The sequence below is a fragment of the Magallana gigas genome, chromosome 7 (assembly GCF_963853765.1).
Source record: "Magallana gigas chromosome 7, xbMagGiga1.1, whole genome shotgun sequence".
NCBI classification, from domain to species: domain Eukaryota; kingdom Metazoa; phylum Mollusca; class Bivalvia; order Ostreida; family Ostreidae; genus Magallana; species Magallana gigas.
The window spans coordinates 47618656-47635506 of record NC_088859.1 but is presented as its reverse complement, the minus strand read 5'-3'; the positions used below and the strand labels follow the sequence as shown (position 1 = coordinate 47635506).

The window sequence follows — 16851 nt, the reverse complement described above, 5'->3', positions numbered from 1 at the left end:
ATCATAGCTTTTCCCATTGATTCATGTAAAACTTTACCCTCAGTTATTTATGTCCCTCCACTAGACTGTCAATCATCATACATCACCTTGACAACAATAGGATGAAGTATGCGAATGCCCTTCCCAGACTCATGTTAAAATAATGTCTTAAAAGAACAAAACTTGGATGAAATATCAAACAATGAAAACTCACATTGCGGAATACAGTAATGTAGCATGGTGGTACATGTATTATTGGGGGCTTCAATTCAAAATATTATTTACGAAAGTGAGTTCTGATATCAGTTTATGAGATTTGTTGGAATACATTAATCAAAAATCATGTGAACATACACCATAAAAATATACTGATGAGAAATTTGTCCATTTTTCTAAGTTATCTACGGTTCATGTATTATACACAGCCAAAGTCAGAAATCATTTAAAAACTTCAAAATATAAATACATAACAATAAATAAATTTGGTCAGGAAACAGATTGTATATAAATACAATCTAGAGATAAATCTCATGATAACAACATATGTTCCCTCAGAAAGACTTCTACACAGATGACAACAGAGTTGGAGGGTGGGATAGCACCATCTGCTGTCACGTGGCCACAGAATGACACCAAGGTCATGTGATCTCTTTTTGCATTGGAGGGCGTACTACGCTATTGTTTTTTATACTCTCCACCAGCCATAATATCCCCTCTCTCACTCCTTCCCTGTTAATAGAGATAAAGAATACAATCAAACACACTGACAGTATAAATTGTTTACCGTACTTGTCGGTCTCAATTTCCAAATTCCAATCTACATGAAAGATTGATAAAAGTGAAAAATTAAATACATGGATAGGCTGCTTTTTCATACTTTCTGTCTGACCAACTGGTGATAAAACCTGCAGAAAGGCCACTCACCCTTTCAATGCTGATATGCCCATTATATTACAATCTCGACCTCCAAACTTTTCACTGGTCTCAAAAAAAACCTGCTTCACGCTGGGCACAGTCATACATTCCTAAAACAAAATACAGCAGTTTTTAATCAATGTAATTATACATGTAATATATGGTAATAAAGTATCCTGAACATTGAAAAGAGTCTACTTGAAGGAAGTGTTCTTTTATATTCACAGACATGACTATCCATTTTTATCATCTTCATCCAAAACAACCCATCTTTACTCTAAATCCTAGACAATCTATACCAACTCTCTAACAAAATCAATTTATCATCACTCTAAATCTTAGCCAACCTATACATTTACTAACTCTCTAAACAAAACAACCTATACTATTTTCACTATCCATTAAGACATCCCATCTTCAATCTCTATTTGCAACATTCTAACTTAACTCTCTAACCAAGACCATCAATCTGCAATCTCTAATCCATTTGTCTTCTCCAAAGCATTTTCTTTTTATTAATGTTCAACTGATTAAATTCACTACAGAACTAGATAACAACAGGGTTTTTTTTAATTTCTTTCACTGGTAATAGTACTTCCTGAGTTATTCTGGATTAATTCCAGTAAATCACAATCATCTAACCTGTAAGTCCTGTTTATTGGCCAGAACCAACAAAGGGACTCCTTGTAACTGGGCATTGGAGATCATCTTTTCTGTAAAGGAAAAGAAACCGTATTACGAGTCTGTGAGAAAATGAACACACAATTACAAGACTGACAGACAACATAGACACACCTACCAAATGCGTCCTTTGATTCGTCGATTCTCTCTGTGTCTGAAGAGTCAACGATATAGATCACTGCGTGTGACTCCGCAAAATACTGAAACAAACAAAAACATCATCAAAGTACTGACGGCATCACACTGTACTGGTTACTCTACAATATAGATCACTGCATGTGACTCTGCAAAATACTGAAACAAACAAAAACATCATCAAAGTACTGACGGCATCTTACTGTATGGGTTGTTCAAATTTCCCTCTGCCTGGCAAGGCATAAATGTCTCATTTTGAAAGTGAAGAGAGATACAAAATTAAAATGGCCTAAACATATTTAAACTTATCCCACAGGAAACAGAACCCCCCTCCCAACATGATCCATATCCTCACCTTATCCCACAGAGATTGTAGTTCCTCCTGCCCTCCAAGGTCCCAAAAGTTCAGCCTCACATGTCCAATGTCTATCTTGCCAACTAATGAAATAAACACAATATTTACTGGTAGGCTATGCAAAAGTGTTGTCAAAATATTAAGAACATTTTTGAGGAATGAGAATTCTTCTAATACAACTAATGTACTGGTACATGTATTAGAAAGCAAATGCTATTATTTTTCGTCTTTTGGGACTTGCTGATATTACAATATGATGCAACAAGAATATTAGAAAATAAATGCACCTCTAAAATTTTATGTAAGTGTCTCCTAATGGCATTTACTTAATATTTTTCATGTGATGAATATTTGATATTGCTTACCACGATAGTTTACGTCAGTCAACCCTTTATCAGTGGTACATGAGTACAATCGAAAATATTTTTATGTCAATTTGTAGGGATGATTTTATGTACTGGTAAGTTTCATCAATAATTAACTAACAATTCATGTAGTTTAAAACTATGTAAAAATTCAGTTAAAAAAATTAAACCTCTTTATTTTTACATTCTGTTCTCAATTCACAGTACCATTTCAATTCTCTTTGATTCCTTATGAATAATATATTTTAAACTAATTACGCTTAAGTAAGACTCCTTTATCAGCAGTGTTTGAAGAGAACATTCAATTATGTCAATTAAAGACTGACATCATCAAAGTCCAGGAGAGTGAAAGCTTTCTACAGGTGCTTGGACTCCAGGTGATTATAACACCTAGTGTACATTAGCTATCAAAACAAAACAGCTATAATCCCACTGATCATGTAATCTGGTCTACCCTGGTACTTTTTCTTATCTCCAAACAACTGACACAGAGATAAACGATTCCTTGTTTGAAAATATCAAGTTTTTTAAGCTGATTTGTACTTAGAAAAAACATTAATAATTAATGCTTAATATTATTCAAAAACTGGATGAAATAAAATAAAAAATCTTGCTGGTCTGACTTACTGTTCAGGCCTACGGTGGTTGTGATCTTGTTTAAGTTCATTCCCTGGTAATTCTTGGTGAACTTGATTTTTGTTTGCTCCAGATAAGTCTAAAATGGACGAAAAATAAATAAATAAATGAGACATCAATGAATATATACAGAATGCTCTAGTTCATCAACCAATCCTAAATTATATGCACAAATACATCTTTTATGTTTATTATTTCAGGTTTCAATTCAAAAATTATTGTTTGATACTCTTTTATATTAAAGCAAATTGTGTTAGTAGGAAATGATATAAAGTTTGTCAATGCTTTATAATTAAGGTGACTTCTGAAAAGCTCTATGTAGATTTAAAAATAAAAATGTTTCTCCCACTACTTTTTTTTTTTATATAGTTTTGGATGGCATCCAAAATTAGATAATTGTAGATGGGATCGATGGAAACTGATATACACTTTTCATGGATTAAAACCTGATTCAAATTATAAAGACTCTATAATATACTGAAAAAATCTGGAACTTACAGTTTTTCCAGCATTGTCCAAACCCAAAATGAGTACATTGTATTCATCCTTCTGAAACGTGTACTTCCACAGCCCAGATAGCAGGGTGTACATCTAAAACAGAGACAATCTTAAAAATAAATCATTCAAGGAAAGTAAACTTTTTTTCCATTCATAACATACGATGCGACGGGTGCGTATAAGACTGATGTTGTAAGGTGTACCTCGCGTAGTCGTGTATATTGTATATAGTTTGGGGATAAATAAATTGAATATGAGTTTCTTATATATTACTTAATTTACAACAAAGACGACTATGTCTTTATGTTTTGTCAAATCTGAACAGCTGGCACCGCTTAACGTCATACTAATAATAGCAATCTACGTCAACAGCTGGTCTAAATATCATATGACTTCTCATACCTAACTAATCTTTACTTTCACAATTTAAAGTCAATATAATTTATTAAAAGATAAACTTTATATATTCATACCTTTCTGAAACTAAAAACGATTGAATTTTAAACGATAAAACGACTATCAAGTTTACATTGTTGAAAATCTACAGGGCGCTGACATGTTGGAAAGACCCGGATACAAGACAAGGGAAATAACTTTTGGTTTCATAGTTTATTTGCTGTGTACAAGTGTAGTGGGCGCCGTCTCCTAATATATTTTTAGGCCCACTCCAAAAACGATACCGACACCTCTGTTACAATGATAAATAAGCTGATTCATTTCATAATCAATTTATATAGTGCGGGTTCAGAAAATCTTAAAGTGTAGGTGCAACATTCAAAGGATATATTCATTTATGATATTATAATATTGCGGCATATATCTCTCCTGGACGAGTCTTGTTTGGAAGTGATGGTAGTTTGAGAATAAGTTTGTATTCATATCCACCCAGTAAAATTTACAACATGAAAAAAGTACATTAATTAATGATGTGAAAAGATACTCCTTTTTTTTCCAAATGAAAATTTAGCTTATGAATAAAAATAGAAGTGCAATCTTGAATATAGCCCAATAATCAAATGTTATTCAGTACGAACAATATAGGCCCAGCAACATTTTTGTTTCTATCAAATGAACTAAAAATACACATTCTCAGGAAGAGATGATAAAAAAATTACATTTGCATTCTGGGTGAAACTTAAAATTCAATTATCTTTGAAAAAAAATAAAGAAACTATATTTTTTCCATTTAATAAAGGATTTTTCTATAATTATCATACACTCAAAAAGTTCATAATGCTTTCTTTTGAGCAGATATATCACATCATTATACTGAATCCCATATGACACATATCTTTACGGGTGTTTTAAATAATATGTATATACATGATTCCTTAGCAAATTATCAAAATTCTGTTTGTGTCACTATAGCATTTAAAATTCTAAGCCTTTTACTATCCTTCTGTAAATTCCATAATTTTTTTTATCATTAAAACCAGTTCCAAAAAAAATCACATGTATTTTTAACAATTGTGGTTATTTTGTATACCTCCTATAGGGAAATGGTCAAATCCTAATACTGTTAATTCAAAACAAAACATTGTCTAAATTGAATCATGTAATTAATTTATCTACAATGATAGTACATTTTTTTTAAATACCCCAAAACCGATGGTTTAAAGTATCAATTTAAACTTAAAAAGAAAATGGGTCATGGATATTACAATGTGACTAATTCAAAATTCAAATTGTTAAATGACTTTTTAAAAAATATTAAATACCTAACTCTCATTACTATTATATTCCCATTTCAACTCAAACCCATGACTCCCCTAAAATAGTATATGATAACATGGTATGAAATACACTTTTTATACTGTGTATAACAAAAAAGTCGATAACGTAAGAGCTATTTTGTTGTTTTGTATTTAATGGCTTTTGGGGGGGGGGGGCGGTTGGGAGGGGTTTTTTTTTTTTTACTTTAATTAATTTTTTTAAAGTAATTTTTAATTTACTCTGTGCAACGTTGGGGAGATTCGGTCGGTATTGGGGGAAGGGGTTGCCGAGCACACGTGAAGAGAGTGACGGAATATTTGTAAAGGAATTCACAAACAATGCTGTTTTAATCCGGTTGTTTTGATAACGGTATTGTAACTGCTTAATTGGATTATGCTTTTTTAATGATGGTCATTTTCACACCTTTACTCGGACATCAAAAGTTAATGGAGCGAGAAATGCCTACATTGTCTACCCCTTTCGGAACCCCTTAGACTGGCCTTTTCAGTGTACTGTTTTATAAAGCCATTTTTCTGAGCTTGGCGGTAGGTGAGTTACTCATGTCGGATTTACAACTGGTAAAAGTGCTTCAAAAGACATAGTGCTATCTAAACTAAATCTATTCAGGAGCTGAGGTGCATAGACGTAGTTTGTTCTGCTCTTAATAATGGAAGGAAACTATTCACGAGAACTGTATTCGAACACGTTTTCCGACTACAATGAAAACTACGTTGGTTCACAAAATGGCGATACATCAACAGACATTCATAGAAACATTCCGGGAGGACAGATATACATATTCCCTCAGGATATAAAGGAGGAACTACCAGTAATGAACGAAGCGAGCATGTCGCTGGAAGATGGCTTTGAATGCGACGATGCACAAGGTATGACAACCAATAACATGCGCGAACAGATAAACTCGAACAATTTCTGTGATAACGGTAAAAAGTCCGGTTCTAGGCGGAGAAAGCGCCCTATTCCTAAAGGAAAGCCCCCGTACAGTTACATCGCACTCATCAGCATGGCCATATGCAATGCCGAGGACCGAAAAATGACACTACATGACATCTACAAATTCATCATGGAGAAGTTCCCTTACTACAGAGATCATCCCAATGCTAAAGGCTGGAAGGGGTCTATTCGTCACAACCTTGCCCTCAACGAGTGTTTCATCAAGCTCCCCCGCCGTAGCGGGATGAAGGGGCACGATTGGGCCATCAACCCGGATTATGAGGATATGTTTGACCATGGAAGCTTTCTCCGGCGTCGGTATAGATTCAAGGACGGATCACGGAAGAAGTCCCGACTCGGAGCGACTCCAGGATCCCTGAACACCCCGTTACCTCCAGTGGATATTCTGAACAACCAGGACCACTTTCCCAACCGATCTGGATACATCCAACAATTCCAGCCCAAACCTTACAACCAGTTGAATGAGATCAAACCAAACCAGGTGGTCACCCCTCTATGGAACCCCTTCGTGGAGAGGTCTCCCCCGCCCCCGTACCCAGATATCAAAAGCCCGCCATCTTACGCCAACACGAGTCTGGAATCGACATCACCCGTTTCCAATGTGGACGGACACTTGAATTCTTCTGGGAACAGCGCATCGCCGGACACCCCCCGTGGGCCTCCCCCTAACTACGGCCACAGTAGTGGGTTCCCCGGATTCTGGCCGCACGGTCAGGGTTTCGGCTCTGGCTGTCCATTTCCTGCCTTTACATTCCCTCAAAACGCCCACGATAACAACGCCTACCAAATGAACGCCAACCCTGCCTGTACAACAGCGATGTATGCCAAGTTCTTCACCCCCGGACAACATATTCCGGATGCTGCGCAATGGCCCTCTATATGAACAGAACATTTCGGATGCTCCACTGTGGTCCCCCGGTCCATGAACAATGTTGAAGTGAATGCGCTCGTATCAGAAATGTCACTTGTTACTGTACTTCTTTTTCACAGAAAAGGTGCTATTCGTTTTAAACAACATTTTAATTTTTTCAATCAATGCTTTTAAATTGTAGATATGTTCTTTTATTCGAAAGAAAAATAAACATTTTATATTTGTTTTCTGTATTTGTTCATCACACACAAAGAGGTGAATCTACAGATGTTATACTGGTGTAACTAAAGCTGGTGATGAAATGAGCATAAGAGTTCAGAAGGAAAAAGAAACGGGGAAAATTCAAATACATTTAATACTATTTTCAGAAGTGCCTTCCAAGGAACTTCATCAATTTACCAATATTAAGCATGACATGATTTCTTAAAACCTGCTTGCATTGAGTATAGCTGCAGGTCTGTAACTCCTGGTCTGAAAAAATTCCCAGGTCGTCCATCCGATTTTCTTCGTGTATATAATTGATCATACTCATTGACTATACAATATATATTTGAGAAATCTGCATCCTTGTAATGTGTTAAAACAGTTCAACCACAGCATTCTTTTAAATTCCCGACCAAACCAATATATATCGGCACTGTTCCGTAGTTAATGCATTTGTTGATAATGACAGGCGATCAAATCGCTAGATAGACGATTCAATGTCGCTTCAGCATGCTGCAATACCAGACTTATCAACATTACAGCTAATTGTAATATAATGATTAAATTCTTCAAATAAGGGGGTTAAGAACTAGGACTTGTAGCAATTTAACTGCTCGTCTCATTCTCCATTCTTTACGAAGGAATTGTCTCATTAACCCAAAGTAAATAAACTATGGACATAGATATTGCGAAATCGGAAATTTTCTGATCACTATATTATTATCAAAACGTACCCCCCCCCCACCCCCAATAATAAAAACCAAAAAACAAAACAAAACAAAACAAAAAAACCAAAATAAAACAAAATACCAAAAAACGAGAGAGAGAGAGAGAGAGAGAGGGGGGGGGGGTCCCCCTCAATTAGCCAAGATCCACGTGTACAGTGTTTAAATAATGGTGAAGGCAGAATAATTATACTTTCACAACATGGAGTACTACTGGGGAAGGGAAGGGGTGATAAAAACGCAAATGCATGGTTTTAAAATATGAAATGTTTTCACAATTCAAACACGTACATGGGTAGTGATTCGTACTTACAAAAAATGCTATAACCAATTTAATATATAAGATTTTAAAAAATCATAGCTATTAAACTCTCTTCATGTAATATGATGAAATGTGATAAAATCAAAATTTTTAATTTATAAAAAGAATACTGAGTGCGAGTTGTCGTCTTGTACGTGTAGCAAATTAGAGTTTGAAACATCTCCAATTTTCTATAGAGTACACATCATCAATTTTGGAATCGAAAGTTTAATATACAGTGTATGATTAAATTGCAAGGAGTTTCTAATTACCAATGTTTATTAAATACGCATGTTTACAAAATATTAATGTTTACGTCGCCTCAGACTATTTGTGATCACACGATGCGCTTGCAGGTATTGGACGTTTTGAATAATTTATTTATTTATATCAACATACTCGTAAACATTCACAAACCGTATACATATTCAGGAATTTTGACATGCATGTTTATGAGCAAAGTTGAAAAAAGCCTGCACGACTTCGTACCCATATTTACCCTCATCAAACACTGGGTTTTCAAGAAATATTTGTATTGTTTACAGCAAGAACAGGTTCGTTGAAAAATCGAATAATTTTGAAAACTTTACATTTGTTCATACCGAAGGAGAAACAATGCGCAACACTAGATCCTCTGGGGCCCATCTGGACCTCAATGAATGCCGGAGCTTAGTTTTGATCTTAATTTGGTCTATATTTTGAAAGTATTATTTTTTAAATTCTTTTTGTCATCATTTTATATAGCCTAGATCTACGATAGGAAGGGAGGTGGATTTGCGATCTAATTAAAATTATTGACGTCCTAAATCCGCCGAGAAAAAAGAACACAAAGACACATTTATTTCTGGTACAACTGGTTTATCGAGAACTTGTAAAGTGAAAAGTAAGTAACATTAAAAAAAGAAATACTACCAAAAAAAAAAGAAAAAGAAAAAAGAACACACACACACAAAATCCACAAGAAAAATCGTACGTAAAAATGATATTCTAATAAAATATTGAGTTTGAGAGAATAAACATGCATTTACAACAAAAGATGAAAGATATTTGAAATTCAAAGCTCTTTAAAATCGATGCATGTTTATGTATATACATCATAGGGAAAATATACAATTGGTTAAAACACAAGTTCTAACAAACTCATCACTCCGCTCTGCCTTCAAATGAAAACATGATTTTTTTTTTCATGTCTTCGACCAGCATTCAATAAATCGTTATTGAAATCCATAGAAATTTAAGCGCAGTCTTTCGGCCGCCATCCATAGATCGGCTGCTGTGTTTGGATTTATGACGTCAATGTTACAAGCAGACGAGCGCCTGTTGAAGGCTGTCGCAACAGATGACCAGTTGCCTCCATAACGGGACGCGTTGAGAGACTTAAAATGGCAGTGGATTTATTTCAACTTGTTCAAAATGGATGTACTGCACGACAGGTAGGATAAATGACCTTTATAACAGTTTTCCTCTGATACCAGCATGTATGATTCAACCAAAAAGCATTTTTTTTAGCGGGGACTGGGTATGTAAACTTCTCAACTTTATTTCAACCGCCAAACTTTCAATTGAGTAAATTAGATAAACAGCAACTTTATTGTAGTTCTCTTTGGCGATGTAAATTACGATGGGAGTCCAATGCTACATAATGATAAATTTAGTTTCGATCATTTTCAACAACCTCAGCTAATTTCTCCATTATCCAATATAAACAGAATCCACATTTTCAACTGTTTAAGAAAGCAAAAATAACAAATTTCATATCCTTGCATATATGAATAGTTTAAGTTTCTCCAACTCCACGGTGAGAATAACTTAACATAACAATATGAATTATACATTTATATATGCTTACCTTTACAATCTTCAAAAGATGGGTGGAATTAAAATACTTTGGTCCAAGATATCCTCGATTTACATTTTGCTTAATTACTCGATATTTATAAATACCTCAGGGTTCAAACGTGTTCATACAAAAGTATGAAAATTTTCCAAGTTTTTAAGTTTTAGCCTATCAGGTTTTAATACACGATTAAAAAAAATGTGATGTTTACGGGGATTTTGTTTTGAAACAGGCCCGGATGATAACGTTGAAAAATTGTGCGAGGTTTTCCGAGTGACTTCCTAATGGAGAAAAGATGTCAACATCCCCAACTATTAATCTCCGTGAAAAAAAAAACCAGTCCTCGTTTCTGTGTATTTTTCCGAATGAAAAATGATAATGTGTGAATGAAATTATCTTGGAAATTTTCACTTTCATTTATTTCTATTGCAATTTTTTTTTTACAAGTATGTGTGTATTTTTTTTTTTATCAAAAATGTCCAAACGTGCTGCCTAAATATCTTGGGAAAAACTATAATCAAAATAATTACGTTTTGCTACCTACCAGTACGATCCTTTAGCCTTTGTCTTTCATTCCCTGTGGAGGAGCGGTAGATTTACCCTTAATTACAAAAAATCACAAGGAATACATTGTGTAGGCTTAAACCTATTTGCCGCGGAACACGATGAAAGAATGCAATCTATTTACCACGTTTCATTAGCGTTTTGTTTGATTGTTATTAAGTATGACATTATTTGATTGTGAGATCCCCCCCCCAAAAAAAAAAACCACACACACCAGGGTAAACATATATTGCCTGAGAAAAAAAATTGAACGTTATTAGTTCATCTAGATTATTCTTGATAAAAAGTCATAGGACAAATTGCGATTCTGACAAATCCATGGTTTTCATAGATCCATTATTTCTATAGTCCGGACCCTCGTCTAATGAATGCAAGTGTACAAATATATCGCCAAGACATGAATTATCTTGCCAAACGGATACGTGTTTTGCCACTTTTTCATAGTTACTGCCCCCTTTTACAATTTCAAATCAGTATAAATAACTTTGCTCAGGTTTACATTCCTTTTTACATGGTAATTGCTTGCTTTTATTTTAGTTGTTGATCAATTACAAGATCAACGGTATATGTCCAAGAATAGAGCTGAAAATATCATTTTTCTTTTCATTTTTTAATATGAATGATTCTTACTTGAGGCCATCCAATTATTTCTTTATGATGTTTATCCAAAATTTGAATGTCAATTGTAGAGACACGGGGCGATTCACAGCTCAAATTTCGTTGTAAACAAGGTCCCCGGCATGTTTTGTTTACAGTGAAATTCTGAAAAGAAAATTACTCATTCTTTCAAAGAAACTGGAAAAGGGGTTTTAAATGTTGTTAAGCAAACTTTGATTGATCAATTTCAACAAAAATGTGTCTGATTGTAACGCATCTAGTAAAGGATTGACCTATAATTTGTTTACAAATAATATTTTTGTACCTAGATATTACATTAACTGTGGTGCTTCAATGAATACTATTTTAAATATATCACTTAGATAAAGAACAAGCAATCATAAACTGCCAACTGAGACAGATATGGAACAATATACCTAGAAATCAACGATTTTGTAATTTATGTAAACATAACATTGGCAATTAATATCACTATGTTATGATATGTCCATATTTGAAAGAATATAGAAAAGCCTATTTAACATCAATGTACACTGTATTTAGGACGACAAAATACTTTCAATTTTTTCATGTAAAAAATTGGCTGTTATTTATAACTTATGTAAATTTATTAATATAATGAATAAGAGAGTCAATTCTCAAGGTTGATGTGTACAGTATACACTCTTGCTTTTTGTATAATATTGTCTGTATTTTTTATTTTCTCTATCTGGTTTTATTTTAATATGAGAATACAAATAAATGAAAAAAAAAATGAAATGAAAGAAAACGAAAGAAAAAAAGGTCAAACATGCTTAACTTTTACATGCCGTGGTAATTAATTACAAAAGATAAATGTATGGTTCAAATAACAGTTTTACCAACAAAATACCTACAAATATATAAACAAAACAGAGAACAAGCCTTGTTTATATTTTGGTTAGACAGCATTATAGATATTTAAATACAATATAGAATTGGTGTTTTGCGAATTTTTTTTTCTATCTAGCAGATACATGTTTATATCATTATATTGCATTTATATTTTCAACAGTTACAGTTGGTCACCGAGAATGGGTGTGACGTCAACATTTCCAATGAGGACAAGGAGTCCCTCCTAATGTTTACCATGGCCAATTCCCGCGCTCCCGGGGAGAGGAGGGCGGAGCTCATCCGGGTACTTTTACAGCGGGGCGCGGACGTCAACGCTAGGAACGCCAAAGGACAAACCACGTTCATGTACGCGTGCATCATGAACCAAGTTAAACCACTCAAAGTCCTTTTAGAACAGGTAAGGTCTGTAATAATTCATACAAACACAACTTTGAAGAATTCTTAATAAAATCCGAAGACACACTTGTGAAAAAACAATAAAACCAACAACAACAACAACAACCAAAAATTACCTTCACCAACAACAGACAAAAACCAACCAATCACGGTCACTGTAACTTTAAGATTAACTATTACGAACATGTGCCATTCTTTGATTGGACATATCGACGATACACCAACTTTTTCTTACAACAGTACTGCCAAGGAGATCAAAATGGAGTATACGTCCTTCGTTAAAACATGCATTGCAATCTATTCGGAGATAATTCAACAAACGGCGCTCTGTACATCACAACTATCACAACAGTCTACTCCATTCACGTTCTACTTCATTCACATTCTATAGCTTGTACGAAAAAATTACAATAAAGAAAAAAACCTCAAGAATGTACGTACACCAACTTGTCTCTTAATTCTTTGCATCTGAACACTGTTTGCGTTTGATTCACCCATGAATCTATCGCTCTAAAGTACCCGTGTCTTTGTGTAATGGACTTGTAAGTCAATCAACCAGCCTACCCGTGTCGGTAATTAATTAGTTTTTTTTTAATGAAACCCAATTGGTCAACCTTTGAGCTATATGTACGATCCGCACGAATGCTAGTTATGCTGTCGCAGGAAAAAATCCTAAATATAGTTAACAGAACAGCGTACTTTGGAATAAAATCCACCTGTAATTACTGCAGCTTAATATGTTTGATTAACCTTATCTGTCAACACAACAAAGTGCCAGGTCTATTTGATTGATCACAGTTTTGAATGATTTTTCAAATTGCCCCTCCTGGCTACCCGAACTTCAAAATTAGGTAAAGTTCCGATCTGCCGAGAAATCCGACGTAGGGATGAAATGGCCAAGAGATAGAGGTTTGTTCGATTGAGATGCCAATCAATATTCATATACCTGGTAAACATGAATTGTTTAATTTTGAGAATCAGAGTTGTAGAAAGGATAAAAAAAAAACCACGCACAGTGTGCTACCTGGAACCAGGTGGCAGATAACCGGTACAGTGGCACGTTCGTCATTGCAAGGTTCCTCAATTTTAAATGTTTGCAGTCAGTAACTTAAACGGAAGTTGATACGATCAATGTTCCTTAAATATTGTAAACTCTTAACATTCATCGGACTATTCGCCATTTAGGACCTAAATATACCCCGACAATCGATGCCAGCGAGAATGTCTGACGTAAAAACCCGTAGACAGCGCTACTTTTGACGATTATTACAATCTAATTTTAAACATCTCTGTTAACTACTTTACGGAACCTTCACTTTTTTATTTCTTTTCTATACAGCCCGATCTCAACGTGAACATTCAGGAACGGGACGGAAACACCGGGTTAATGTACGCATGCTCCATAGGCAACGAGCAAGTGGTCGAGGTTTTATTGGAAGCGCATCACCGGAAGAGCATCAATATCATTCATGACCTCTCCAATTGCAGAGGTCAGACGGCCATGGACTGCGCACAAAGAATGCATAGGGAAAAAATTCTTAAAGCATTTTCCAAATATTCTATAAGTACAGGGAGCAGATTTAAACCCACCATTTTGAAAGCAAGACGAGAGCCATCAGCGAGACACAAGAAACAAGGGGAGAGAGGGCGGCAAAAGCAGACATCCGCTTCAACGGTTTTGGCGGGCTCTGACACTGAGGACGATTTAGAGGATTTCGGTAAACTTGTCCGCACGATGCGAGAGTGTGCAGCGGAAGTGAAACAACTGTGCTACGACCAGAATATTTCTTATGACAATAAAAGACAATCTAAAACGACAAAATCTCGTAAAACGGACAGACCGAAGATTGAAAACAAAACGCTGAACACACCAAGAATTGAAATTCACTCTGACACTGGTGGTCAAGACAACAGACACCACGATTTAGAAAAATTAGAAGTCACAGAATTGTCGAGGTCAACGAAAAAGGGAAAAGACCGGGTTAAAAACTCTAACCAAACCCTGTCTCCTAGAGTTCCACATCTGGAACTCCAGGATAAAGACATTGCATCACATGACACCCCAGTATTATCTGACAGTGCCATTGTTTCCAAACGGAAAAGTAAACGACACAACTCCGCCACAAAACATAGTGCAGATTTTCGAGAACTTTCCGTCGACACTATGTTTTCGAAAGGGGAGTCGCTTCATTTACACAGCCGTGAGCAGACAGCCACACATAGATCCGCCACGAGCCCGGCGGTCTTGCAGTCGGCCTTCAGAGACCCGTGGTCCACTTTCGGGGAACCACTTCCTGGGATACGGAATGCCTCCTCTAATTCAGCCTCCATCTATCTGCCACCTTTAAAGGCAATTTCGGGAGGAAAACCAGAGGAACCTGTATCTAGCAAATACTGAAACCAAGATAAAGTTTTGTTTGGCATGGAAAGGTACCCAATCATCACATGAAGACTTTGATAGCTATCAAATAGCACGACATCGATTACTTGAATAATTCGCCTGAAAAATATATATTGAAATTGATTTTCTTTCTGCTTTTTTAATATATCAGATTTTTGCACATTGTATCTTCTAAGGTTGGCCCGAAATCAATACGTAGCCGTGATATTCCGTAAAACCATTGATCCTAATCGGTGATGCTCGGTTAAAACAGAATTAACAATCTTAAAAAAAAATTCCAACTTCATCTTCCAATATGATCAATTTTTAAATGAAAGAGGAAGAAGGGTCAATAACAAAAGCAATCATATTGAGTTCAATGAATTTTTAAGAGCTCGCGGATGGCGGGTAGTTTTGGGAACATTGCCATAGCGTAGGTTAGCAGACGTCATTTCTTGTGTAATTACCCATTGATCTGGGCTTTTCAATAAAAGTTTAGTTTTTTTCCCCGTACGTGTAACTTTTCTACGTTACGATTCAATACACAAACCTATCGACTCCATGTACTGAATTCGGGTGCATAGAATCATCGATTTTGTTTCCTGCCAAGGTCTGGTGTTAACAGAAATATTTGTAGAGTTATTTTAGGCAAATATGACTGATGTTGTCCATACAGTATTTATATCCATAGTCGGCAAAATCCACATAGAAGTACATGTAATATTGATCGTGGTTCATTTCCAGCATTGCAAATGTACTAGTATAATGTTGGTCAACTTGGCAAGGATAGCATGGCAATACAGAAGTTGCCGACACAGCGTTATAATACTATAAAATTCGGAGTCAATGAAGCTGTTATAGCAATAAAATTACTGAAACTCTTCAATTAGTCGTGCGTTGTATCTTTACAGTTTCATAAAGGTATCATCAAGAGGTCAAAATCAGAATAGCAATTTACAGTGTAAACTGTGTTTTACAACTTTTTGTATCTCAGGACTGTTCAATTACAATTTTTTTTAATTATCACAACAAATTATTTTACTGGTTATAAGCTGGAACATTATTGGTTATAAGCTGTTGTAATAAATAAACTTAAATCTACATTATTAAAAAGGTCAGACATCTTTACAATTATGTAACAGGGCCAGGATGCAAGACTATAAAGAAGTTATTACATGTATTCGTAATAAATAATTAATACTTTATTATTTCTATAGAAAATAGATAGGACGGTTCCACCGTCCCATTATATAAGTATAGCTAAATGACAAAGTCCAAAACACCAATGACGGGGAAAGTACAGAAACCGAATGGAATAAGGTGTGTGCAGTGTTCTTTGAATAGGAGTTCAATAAATTGATTATTAATGAAAAATCATAATAAATTCACTTCAGAAACAATATTCTATACACTTGCTTGGAGCACTTATCTATGGCTCCAGTCAGCATCAGCTAGAGGTCTCTACCGCCGGATGCCCTCTACTAATTATTCCGACTTGTTTTTACTCATCAGTGAGAGAAGTCATAATAAGCCTGAGTATCCGGCGGCGAGGCTTCCTTCACACGCACCGCGTTAATGTAGCGACGATTTTTCCGGATGCTGACTTCGATTGATTAGGGGGGAGAAGCAAACGACCCCGGGGTCACGAATCGCAGTGTTTCCATCACAGACCCCCACCCTACCCGCCCTGCAAACTCGTAGAAAGAGTAAATCAAAAGGAAAAGTCTGTACATGAAAGAGTATAGAGTATTGAAGATATTGATAAGTCGGCTCAACTGTACCCAGTCAACGTCATTAACACAAAATAAATGGCGGCAGCCAAGTCGTAAA

General features: G+C 35.4%; 3 protein-coding genes across 4 annotated transcripts; 2 read left to right on the top strand and 1 right to left on the bottom strand.

The window, feature by feature from the left end:
• Positions 1 to 470: 470 nt before the first annotated feature.
• LOC105348051 (ADP-ribosylation factor-related protein 1) lies at positions 471 to 4163 on the bottom strand. 2 transcript variants are annotated; one of them, XM_066066304.1, is made up of 8 exons: positions 4038 to 4163; positions 3565 to 3657; positions 3058 to 3145; positions 2066 to 2148; positions 1694 to 1775; positions 1537 to 1607; positions 904 to 1004; positions 471 to 708 (listed from the first exon to the last, which is right to left on the bottom strand). In XM_066066304.1, exons 2-8 carry the CDS (start codon positions 3655 to 3657, stop codon positions 618 to 620), a joined length of 609 nt encoding a protein of 202 aa, XP_065922376.1. In that variant the 5' UTR covers positions 4038 to 4163; the 3' UTR covers positions 471 to 617. The 2 variants fall into 2 exon arrangements, with proteins under 2 accessions (XP_065922376.1, XP_065922377.1); XM_066066305.1 differs by lacking the exon at positions 4038 to 4163 and adding an exon at positions 3768 to 3818.
• A 1569-nt stretch (positions 4164 to 5732) lies between these two features.
• Positions 5733 to 7348, top strand: LOC105340436 (forkhead box protein E3). Its single transcript, XM_011446474.3, has one exon. The coding sequence runs from the start codon at positions 5945 to 5947 to the stop codon at positions 7133 to 7135; it is 1191 nt and encodes a 396-aa protein (XP_011444776.3). The 5' UTR covers positions 5733 to 5944; the 3' UTR covers positions 7136 to 7348.
• Positions 7349 to 9584: 2236 nt separating this feature from the next.
• On the top strand, positions 9585 to 15907 carry LOC105340432 (ankyrin repeat domain-containing protein 27). The gene is made up of 3 exons (XM_011446469.4): positions 9585 to 9786; positions 12406 to 12642; positions 13981 to 15907. The coding sequence occupies exons 1-3, from the start codon at positions 9736 to 9738 to the stop codon at positions 15037 to 15039; spliced, it is 1347 nt and encodes a 448-aa protein (XP_011444771.3). The 5' UTR covers positions 9585 to 9735; the 3' UTR covers positions 15040 to 15907.
• Positions 15908 to 16851: the final 944 nt, after the last annotated feature.